Consider the following 12,052-nt stretch of genomic DNA (forward strand, 5'->3'; position numbering starts at 1 on the left):
TACTAAAAATAAACCAAAAAATCAAATTAATTCATAATACTTATGGGACAATCTCCCAAGTATACAGTATTAAATGTATTTCTACAATTTTTCTAGTTTAGGTATTTCTTTAGGAACATTGTTATTTTCTTTTCATTATTTGACCCTGGGAACACTGTGAACCTGGGTAATTTCTCATTAGATGCCAGAAGAATCATTTTCAGTTTTGTAACTATTTGAGCTATTGGTTGTCTATAGCTTTTCTTGTAAGCCACACTGTTCCTTTTAGAAGGTAACACAATCAATTTCCAGGAGGCAGAGACCTGAAATGATGGGAAGGATGGAAGACTGCTTGTACCCTCTGTGGTGAGAATTCAGGCCAGTCATGAGGGGGTTTCAGGGTGAGTTTTGTCTGAAAACACTGACAGTGAGTCCACTGGACAGTTTGAATCCCCACACCGCTGCCTACACCCAGCAGAGTTCAGTGGTCTGTTTGCTTTTTGTATTTGCTAATTTGATCATGGCCTTGGCTTGGATGGTTGCTACAGCCTGGGCTGCAGGAACAGAGGTTCCTCCAAAGCAAGGGGAGGAGTATACAACCATACCACCCATAAAGCAAAGTGGAGAAAACTGTGACATATGGTGCACAAAACATGGAAACAGTGTCCAGAGTAACTACAGCCCAAGTGTACACATCATTGGTGACAACATCCTGCAGGAAGGACAGGTTAGGATTCAACAGTCACACACACAAAAAGGTGAGAATGGAAACAAAGTAGATCTTAGCATAGACTCGGTGTCCTCCCCCGTGTTTAATGGATTCTGACACCACAGGCCCTGGAAAGAAATCACTCAATCAAAATCAGAGGAAAATTTTGGACTCATTTTATTTATTCACTTTTGTTTTGGAGTTTAGCATTTTTCCTTTTCTTTGTTCTTGTTCTTTTTTCCTCTTTTCTCTTTACTTTGCTCTGTTTTTTTTCTTTTTCTTTTTTCTTGATTATTCTTTTCTTTTACTTTTATCTAATTCATTTCCTTGCACTCTTTAATTTTATTCTTTGTGTCACTTTTCTCTTCTCCTTTCAGCTTCCTTTTTTATTTTAGAAATTTTACTTTTAATCTCCCATTCCCTGTCTCTTATATCTTTACTAGTATTATTATTAATCTCAATCTTTAGATATTTAATTAACTCCACAATACTATGGGTGAATTCTTTTTTATCGTTAGTGGTGGCATAGTTATTGCATTTAGTAGATATTTAATGTAAGTTAATATTTAGCTTACCTTTGTGTTTACAATTATAGATATCTTTTTTATGGTTCAGGGTGTTATACTGGTAGTTTTTATTGGTTTTTATGTTTTGTCAGTCTCCAGTTTGGCTTTGACTTTATTATTTTTCCTGATTTCATTACTATTGCCAGTGTGGTATAATTACTGCTATCAAGTGGTGTTTACTATATACCAAAATCTGGTTTGTCTTTTTGTATCATCAACAATAGTGTGGTTCATTTCTGGAGAACTGTGTACTAGTTCAGATAGAAATGTCTATTCTTAGCAATCACAGGGTACATCTCTAAAAAGCATCTCTAAAAAGCTCTCCACAATAGTGATAAATATTTGCCACTATAATTGACTTAAACACTTTACCACACAGTAACACAAAGAAAAAGCAACAAAAACATGGGAAGACAAGGCAACAAAATAACTCCAAAAACTCCCAATTCCCACAAAGCTGACCTATGGGGCATCAACAGGGAGGAAATCAAAAGCCAAACATAAATTATACAAAAAGATAAAAGAGGAAACAAAGAAAAACAGATCAATAAAGTGCTCTCTGATAATGGACTTAAAAAAAGTAATTCACAATCTTACAGAACATACTAATAAAAAGCTTGCTGAGCTAAACAAAATTATATAAAACCTGAATGACAAGTTTAATAAATATTAGTGTCCATGACATGACACCCAATAGAGACCTAGAATATGAAAAATTCTACTGAAAATAGGGACAGAAGTGACTATTGCAAGGAGAGAGTGTCAGAACTAGAAGATAGGGCTCACACAGGTGTCATACTCCTGGAGATACCTTAACAAAACAAGTGAACATGAAAAATGGTTGAAATACTTTCTTATGATATGATAACAACTAACCAAAGTTTAACAGGAATTAGTGAAAAATTAGAAGATTGCACAAATTGCATAAAAACCTGTTTACAGATAATAACAGAAAACTTTCTAAGTATGGGGAAAATTTTAACATATAAGTAAGTGTGGCATATAGAACCACAAATAGCCATGATCAGAAAACAAATTCTCCATGAAAAATCATAATCAAAATCCCAGAAGTCTAACACAAGGACAGAATCCTAAGAGCAATTCAAGAGATGTAACAATGCACTTATAAAAGTAAACCCACTAAAATTATAGCACAATTGTCAAAACAAACCTTAATACCCTGGAGAGCTTGAAATAAAGTGTTTCAAACCTTAAGAAGAGATAAGAATTGGAATTATATATATACCAAATATACATACAACCAAGTTTATAAAACAAACACTACTGGACATAAAAGATGAGATAAATAACAGAAGACCTCAATATGTCACTATCACAAATAGACAGAACAACTAGGTAAAAATCAATAAAGAATTATTAGAGTTGAATAACACTTCCAAGCAAATGGACTGAATAGATCTCTATCAAGTGTTCCACTGAACAACAACAGAATATACGTTCTTCTCAGATGAGCATTGAACATTCTCCAAAACAGACTACATACTGGCCCATAAAGCATGCTTAAGTAAATGCAAAAGAATAAAAATTATCCATTGTATCCTATTAGATCATAACTTAATAAACTAGAAATCAGTGGCACAAGAATCTACAGAAATTACACAGACATAAGAATATTAAAAATTATACTCTTGAATAATCAGTGGGTCATAGAAGAAATTGAGGAAGGAATTAGTTCCTAAAATCAAATGATAATCCCAGTACAACATACCAGAAATATGGCATACAATGAAAACAGTCTTAAGAGTAAAGTTTGTAGTTGTGAGTACCCATATAAAAAAGAAAAAAACCCCAGAGAAACCTTAAAACCATCTGATGATACATTTCAAGGTCCAAAAAAAGAAAAGAAAACAAGAACAATCTAAAAACAAAGGTAGTACCATGCAGGAAATTATAAAGAGCTAAAATTAATAAAGTTGAGATGAAAAACAATGCAAATAATCAAAGAACTGAAGAGCCATCTCTTTGAAAGAATAACTAAAATAAATAAACCCTTAGCCAATCTTATTAAAAGAGGGAACAAAAAGACCCAAATCAATGCAATTAGAAAAGGAAATGGTACAATTCCAGCAGACACTGCTGAAATCCATAAGATTATTAGTACCTACTTCATAAACCTGTACTCCAGTATATTGCAGTACCAGGAGAAATGGAGAGATTGCTAGAGACACATGAGTTATCAAAACTGAAACAAGATATTAAAACCCTGAATAATTCAATCACAGGCAATAAAATTGAGGAAGTAATAAAAATACTAGCATCCAAGAAAACCCCCAAACCCAATGCATTCACTACCTAATTCTACAGGAACTTTAGTACAGGTCTAATGCTAGCTGTCCTCAAAGTCATTCATGAAATTTAAAAAGTAGGATTACTCATAGGCCATTCATAGAAGCTAACATGATCTTGATTCCAAAACCAGACAAAGATTCAACTAAAAAGGTAAAATATAGTTCAATGTTTTTAATGAACATAGACTAAAAAGTCCTCAAGAAGTCACTGGAAAACAGAATTCAACAAATCATCAAATATATCATACATCATGACCAAGAGGGCTTCATACCAGGGAGGCAAGGATACTTCAACATATTCAAATAAGTAAATAATCCATCACATAAGCAAAAGCAGCAACAGAAATTACATGATCTCAACAGATGCAGAAGAAGACTTTGACAAAATTCAACATGAATGCATAATAAAAACTCTGAAAAAAATAGGCATAGAAAGACTTTATCTCAACTGACAAATACCATTTATGAGAAATCTACTGCCAACATCATATTAAGTGGAGAATACCTGAAAGCTTTCCAACTAAATATGGAACAGGACAAGGATGTACACTATCACCACTCCTATCTAATGCATAATTCAAATTTTTAGCCACAGCAAACAGGTAAGAAAAAGAAATAAAAGTGGTATGTATAGGAAAGAAGGAAGTCAAATTATCATTATCAGAAACTGGCATGATTCTTTACATAGAAGACACAAAATATTCCAGCAAATGACTCCTAGAATTAGGAACTAATTTGAGCAATATAGCTGGATACAAAACCAACACATAAAAATCAATAGTGTTCTTGTATACTAATAATAAATCCAAAATAAAAAATTAGGAAACCATTACCATTAATAATGGCATCAAGAAAAATTAAATACTTAAGAATTAACGTAACCAAAAAAGTTAGAGAACTTGGTACAATGTACTATGAAACAAGAGATGGAAGAGATCAACAGCAAGTGGAGATATTCCTTGTTCCTGAGTAGGCGGAATAAAAACTGTAAATATGACTGTACTTCCAAAACTGATATGTAGAATTAATACTGTTGGGGATCCAGAATCATAAATTAAGTCTAGGGCATGTCTGAGACTGTTCTTGTCTTGCCCTTGGGCCAGATTGGAATGGGGAAACACTGCTCTTTTTTGGTCACAGCTGGAAGCCCTAGGGCTAATGACTGCTGCAGCACTCACACGGCATGACAAGACCTGCTGAAGACATGGAAAGAAACTACAGTTTCCTTATTAAGGAAACTACAGTTTCCTGTGTGATCCTTGTCCTTGCATTTTAACACTCACTGCCATTCACTCATGATCGTTTTCTCAGATGTAATGAGTAAATGCCAAAGTTCTGGATGGCTCATGACTTTTTGTACCTCGAGAACAAACTGGTCATCCCAGATCCCTGCTGTGCAGCCCTCTATTTTTGTCTCTTGCTGTTCTTCTCTCCCTGTACTGTAACACTTGGCAGGCAACTGAAGAATCACTGCAGGAATCCCCAATAACTGTCACCATGGAAAAGATCTCCAATATAATGCAATCCAAGTAAATATACCAAGAGTATTATTCACAGAACTAGACAAAGCAGTCCACAATTCTTATGGAGCTAAAGGAGACCCTGCCAAAACAATCAGTGGACTAACTTAATATATACACACTCTTGACCCAGGCATCACACACTGAATCTCAGCATCAAGCATTCTAGATCCAGCCACCTTTGAAAACTCTACCTATGAATGTGGGAGACTTTGGGGCAATATCTAGATACAAGCCATAACATCTATTTTTTTGTTATTTGCCAGCACTAAGCAAATGAAAAAGATTTTTGTTTTTGTTTTCTAACTCAGTAAGAATTTCATACCAAGAAAAAAGTTGCTATTTGCCTCATTATCATTTCCCCCTTACCATTACTTCCTCTATCCATAATTTTATTTTCCTTATCCTATGAATTGGTCTTTAGTTCTGAGAAAACCATACAAAATTGCAGTTAATATTCCAGAGTTAGGAGGAAACTTTGAAGAAGATTAGTTCAGGGAAAGGATCTTCTTTTGGTATCTTTTCATCTTCTCTCCTAATAAGGAATGGTTTTTCCCAATGAGAGGTAATGTCCTAGTATAATCATCTTATCTCATGAGTCCAGCTAGCACATCAACAAGATAGGCATCAATGCTTTGTTAAAATGTCTATTTGTTATAAACAAATAAGGGAAAAAGAAAATTTTTTCCCTATAATTAAAAGCCAATTAGTAACTGTGGTAAGAATCATTAAATTGAGAAAATATTATTTCAGATGGTCTTCAACTTACAATATGTTGACTTATGATCTTTTAATTCTATGATGGTGCAAAAACAATACACATTCAAATGAAACAATATTTCACATTTTGAATTTTGATCTCTTTCAGAGGTAGGAATATGAAATAAAATACTCTCAGGATGTAGGGCAGCAGCAGCAACCTGCATCCCTCAGTAAGTAATGCAGGAGTGAGGGCAAAAAACTGATATTCTGCCATGTAATGTGTTGCCAGTGTTATTTTAATGTTGTGTTTTATATTTCAAATCCCATCATATCTATAAAATGCTCGGTGTGTACAGTAGATGTTCAACACTTTGTTATACAATGAGCTTTGTATTAGATGATTTTGTCCGAGTGTAGGCTCCTGTATTCTGAGCATGTTTAAAGTAGGCTCTACATAGCTGTGATGTTTGGTAGATTTGGTCTATTCAGTGCACTTGTAACTTATAATGTTTTTGATTTACCATGAGTTTAAGAGATGGAGCCCCTTCATAAGCTGAGGAGAATGTATAATTGATTCAAACAAAGATAATCCATAGATTCTAAAGGTAGAAGGTAAAAATTTGAAGGTTAACAAGATATTAAATGATTGTGAAGTAATTTCCTTTAAAACAAATTCATTATTAATTAGGAAAGCAAAGTAATTTTTGTAGTTGAGTAATCTAGCTAACATCTCCTTAACCAAATGATCAAAATTAACCTCGTCATTAGTAGTCAAATCACAATGTTTTTCTGAATTAGTCCTGATAAAAGTACCCAACCTGACACTAATCAGAAGGAAACATCAGACAAGTTGATTGATATTCTAAGCAATACTAGGCCTAAAATATTCAAAATTTTAATGTCCTAAGATACAGAACATGATACAAGAACTTTAGATGGGAAAAACCAAAACAAAATAACTTTATGTAATATGTGATCCTGAATTTTTTTACTTTAAAAAATTTTGCACATACACAAATATATGAAAAAGAGGGACAAAGCAAATAAAATGATAATATCTTTGAAATATGAACAAATGATATATGTGGATTCTTTGTATAAGTTTTTAAAATTTTCCATAAACCTAAAATATATTTAATTTCTTTTCCTTGTGGTACTAGGTATTTGACTCTTGGCTTCAGGCATACTAGGCAAGTGCCCTACCATTGAGCTACATCTTCAACACTTTTCATTTAATTTTGAGATGGGAGTCTCACTAAGTTGCCCAAACTGGCCTCAAACTTGTGACCACATTAACTATCATATTCAGTTTAAATTTTTATAAGCCAACTGATGAAGTTTCTAGAAGTATTTCATTACAATAAAAAAACTAGAAATTCTTTCTTTGATATTAGTTTTTTATATTTTGTCTTATGTCAGTATCAATAACTATTCTGGTTCAATAGACATTCTGTTTTACAACAAATTGAGAATTATTTTTTATTCACTATATTTATTATTATAACGAGTTGAGCTTAACAAAAGTAATGTAGCACCAAGATGATCAATAATTTTCTCATATTTTAAGTTTGTAAAACAGAAAAGAATTGCACCACCAATCAGAAGACCTGGATTCTACAGTTAGTTTTGCCATTAATTAAAGAAATTTCAGAATCTAACTGTCATGAAAAGTGAAACTACTGAGAAAGAAGAGAAAGTGAGGTGGAACAGAAATTATATTTTAACACACAGTAAAGGAAAACTCTAAGGTAAAATTTAAACAGATTTTCTAAATTATTGTATCTTTTCAAGTGTTTTATCAATTTTTAGTATTGTCATCTGTTTATAATGACAAAGTGTAAAAGATTAAAACAAAAGTTCATTGAAAAAGCAATAAATGTAAAAATTCAATGTAAATATGTGATATATGCATGAACTGAACTTTAAAACATTTATTTCATGGAAGTTTATTTTAAAAAGAAAATTATAATAACATTTCTTTTTAAGGCATAATTATACCAGCTTCATAATTATCATCTTGCTCAATAAGATCCCTGACTTGGGGGACTATCACCCAAAGGGAGACAAGGTGATTTAAAAATCTCTTGTGTTATGACTCATTGCAGTTCCTGGAGTCACACAGAAGATTACTGCAGGGGAGCTGAACCGCACTTGGTTGGGTGACACTCTACCTCAAAGTGACTGAAAAAAGCTTCAGGACATCTGCTTGTGGACTGCAGAATGAGGGAGATTTAGGCAGGGAGGCTCTTTCCCTCTGTGGGAAAGGAAAGGGAAACAACGCTGACAGAAACAGCCAGTTTTGCTCCCTGTTTGTCAGGCAAGTGCCCAGACTTGGTCCTTCACTTTTTAATTTGGTGCTCATCCTCATCCTCTCCTTACAACAACCAGGAAAAATGTAGAGATAAGGGATGAGAGAGAGAGAGAGAGAGAGAGAGAGAGAGAGAGAGAGAGAGAGAGAGAGAGATAGAGATAGAGAGATAATAGTGGCAGCTGAATCCATGAATAGATGTATAATTTGAAGATAACATTGGATTAGAAATTTTAAAATAAAAAGGTACCAGAATTTGCAGAACATGAAACCTGAAAAGTTCAACCTGTACCTCTGTATCTTTTTTAGTACTGAAAATTAGGATTGTTTCATTTGTATGTGTTTAGGGAATGACAGATTCTGAAGCTTACAGTGAAGGTTACCACAAACTCATCGGTATGATAGTCATGGTTTTCCAGTGAATGAGCAACCTGTTGGTTAAACTTTCTTCTCATTAAGAGTTAAGAACCTTCTGAAGCTAGTTTCTCACTGCTGACCAACATACTAAGAGATGTGACTTGGGAAGACACTCTATCTGTGCATGTGTGGCTGCCCTACAGTAAACAGAGAGTTAATGGAATTAAACCATCTTAAATTAATGTAAGGAATTTAGATGTAGCCGTGTATGTTATAAAAACATTGAATCTTCATATTTGTTCCTTTTGAAACACAAAGGAGTACTTAGAATTAATGAAATTTACTAGTGTTTTTAAAGATGGAAATATAGAATAACCTGCAACTCCTTTAGGGGTAAGATTGTTAATGAGCACAATCTGCAGTTTGAAACTGCAAATGCAGAAACTGCAGTAAGATATCCAGTCAGGGAAAAGTAGGCAAATCAGGAAGTAAGAATTTCTTTCAGGAAGCATTACTCTGTAAATTATCTTGATCATTATGTTCCTTACCACTTCATGGATCTAAACACAGATACTTTGCTTTTAACCATAAATTTCTTTTCACAGACACTCCAGAGTTGTTCTTCCATAAAAATGAGAAATCACACTACGGTGACTGAATTCATCCTGCTGGGAATCCCTGACACAGAAGGCTTAGAGACTGCCCTTTTCTTCCTGTTCTCATCACTGTATTTATGCACCCTCCTGGGAAATGTGCTCATTCTTACTGCCATCTTCTCCTCCTCTCGGCTTCACACTCCAATGTATTATTTCTTGGGAAACCTCTCTATCTTTGACATGGGTTTCTCTTCAACTACGGTCCCCAAGATGTTGTCATACCTTTCAGGACACACTCACATCATTTCTTTTCAAGGATGTGTTACTCAGCTCTTCTTCTACCATTTCCTGGGATGTACCGAAGGGTTCCTATACACAGTGATGGCCTATGACCGCTTTGTTGCCATATGTTATCCACTGAGGTACACGGTCATCATGAACCACAGGGTGTGCTTTATCTTGGCCACAGGAACCTGGATGAGCGGCTGTGTCCATGCCATTGTCCTAACCTCCCTCACCTTCAAACTACCCTATTGTGGCTCCAACCAGGTGGGCTACTACTTCTGTGATATACCTGCAGTGTTGCCTCTGGCCTGTGAGGACACCTCTCTAGCTCAGAGGGTAAGTTTTACAAATGTTGGTCTTGTGTCTGTCATTTGCTTGTTTCTCATTTTTGTTTCCTACACTCACATTGGAATCTCCATATTGAAAATCCGCTCCACAGAGGGCAGGCAAAGAGCATTCTCCACCTGCAGTGCCCACCTCACTGCAATCCTTTGTGCTTATGGGCCAGTCATCATCATCTATCTGCAGCCCAACCCCAGTCCCTTGCTTGGTGCTATAATTCAGATGTTGAATAATCTTGTGACTCCCATGCTGAACCCACTGATCTACAGCCTGAGGAATAAGGATGTCAAATCAGCCCTGAGAAATGTATTTCTCAAGATGGGCCTTGCTTTGGAACATGAGTAAAATTATCTAAAGCTTGCTGGATAAAATTTGATTCTCCATGTTTTAGGACGAGTTCTCATCTGAAGGTTCTGAATTAATCTGCCTCTTAATATCAGTGTTTTAAACTATGTCTGTTTCTATTACTCATGTTTTATGATGTAATATAATTAAAGACATTATTTAATACACATTTCATGAACTCTTATACTGCATGGACTATTACTAACACCACTGTCTTGCCGAAATAGTTATTTCTTAGTTTTTTCATTCTTTGAAATGTTAAGAAAATATTTAGCTCTTTCATGGTCTCAGTTAAAAATCTATTCATATATTTCCAGAGGACAGAGAGAATGGAAGAACAATTTCCATAAAAGCTACCGTCCTACCAAATATCAGCATTTTATATTCTCTTTTGTAGAGTGTAAACCCTAATTTATGACCAAAGGGAAACAAAATTTACACAAACTAAATTATGTTTCAGGTAAGATTTCCTACATATGTAGTCTTATGTGGTTATAAGATTTTACCTAAAATCTTAAAAACCTAGTTTAGAGATTTTTGGGGGGTCTAGTTATTTTTTAGTCCCCTAAAATCTTTGAATCTGGATAATTTATCATTAAATATCAGAAGAATCAATTTCAGTTTTGTAAAAGATAGTCAAAGACAATCAAAATATTAAAGTTGAATATTTCTTAATGGTTTTTCCAAATAAAAGCCTTATTGACTTATTTCTATGTCTATAAATAAAGTCCACGTTAGAATTTTTATTTACATTTAAGTAGCAATAGAAAACTTTACATTCCATAATTCTTTAAAAAAAGTCACTTTTTTTCCCAGAATTTATGGTGCGTTTTATAGTGAACATATTGTCCTCTTTCTCTTCATAATTTTGTTTTCTTTTAAAATTTTTGATCTGTTAACTGTTTATAGTTTTTCTTAAGAGCCACATATTTCTTTTGGAAATTGTCACAGAATCAGTGCATAAAAAACAGAGAAATTAAATAATGGAAAGATAGGAGGCTGGCTTTACCTTGGACTGTCTTACAGAAATCCAAATCCACCTGTTTGCATTCATCAAATTGTCCCAGCAACAGCTACTTGGCTAAAAGAACAGAGTGGAGACCCGCTGGCCTCATCCCGGTCAGTTAGGCATACATAATTAACGTCTGACTCCTAAGGATGGTAGTTTGTTCTGGCAAGAGCATGTTACCAGAGAGACCAGAAGGGAGATCCCAGCTGAGAGAGACGCCTTCCACCACAGACTGTAGAGAACATTTTAGGCACCTGAAAGTCTGGTGGAAGAGAACAGAACAAGTACCCACACAACAGAATGACAACCATAGCTACAATTAGTTGAGTATGTTATGTTTCAAGTGCTACATGACAGAATATGCATTATACCTAATCTTTAATTCTGTAATGGGGAATAGGCATTATTTCTCTTGCTTTGCACCCCTGGAAAAGGGAATTGTGTACCAGATGCCACCACTCAGGAAAGAGGAGCTTAGAAATCTAACAAGAGTTGTGTCCTCCTGGTGCCTACTGATAAAATGGAATGTGGATTTGATACCCCTGCAACCAATTAGGTAGGTCACATTTGTTCCTTCTTTGTTTTGTGTCCTTTGCATAGAAGATGGGTCATCATACCAAAGGAGCTCTTGCAGTACAACCCTAAAGACTAAGAAATAATAGCCAAAGTTCTTGTTTTCTCTGCCTCTCCTCTTCAATACAAAAGCCACATCCTCTTCAGCTCCTCTTTCAGTATATCTTCTTTGGGCTTCCAGCAACTAGGACTAGATGCCATTCTCTAGGACTAACTACAGTGGGCCCCTTTTCAAAGTCCAGAAGCAGCCTCATGAATGCAAACAATAATTATAATAGGAAAATGAAAAACCCATTTAAATGCTAACTACATGGGAGAATGCATTCTGGAGACAAGTTTTGTCTTTGTGGTAGTATCCCTTCCCTGTCTCACTCTTGGGCTGCACTGCCCATTTCTGGATATGTCCCTCACCTTGGACTGCATGCTGTCTTTGCCTGTGGTAAACTCAGATG

At 34.9% G+C, this 12,052-nt stretch overlaps 1 protein-coding gene across 1 annotated transcript; it reads left to right on the forward strand.

Annotated features, from left to right (window-relative positions):
- Positions 1-9,079: 9,079 nt before the first annotated feature.
- Positions 9,080-10,018, forward strand: LOC102030170 (putative olfactory receptor 10D4). Its single transcript, XM_005378407.2, has one exon. It carries the CDS (start codon positions 9,083-9,085, stop codon positions 10,016-10,018), a length of 936 nt encoding a protein of 311 aa, XP_005378464.1. The 5' UTR covers positions 9,080-9,082.
- The last annotated feature ends 2,034 nt before the right edge of the window (positions 10,019-12,052 follow it).

The sequence above is a fragment of the Chinchilla lanigera genome, unplaced genomic scaffold (genome assembly GCF_000276665.1).
Source record: "Chinchilla lanigera isolate Chin_1 unplaced genomic scaffold, ChiLan1.0 scaffold00011, whole genome shotgun sequence".
Classification (NCBI taxonomy): Eukaryota; Metazoa; Chordata; class Mammalia; order Rodentia; family Chinchillidae; genus Chinchilla; species Chinchilla lanigera.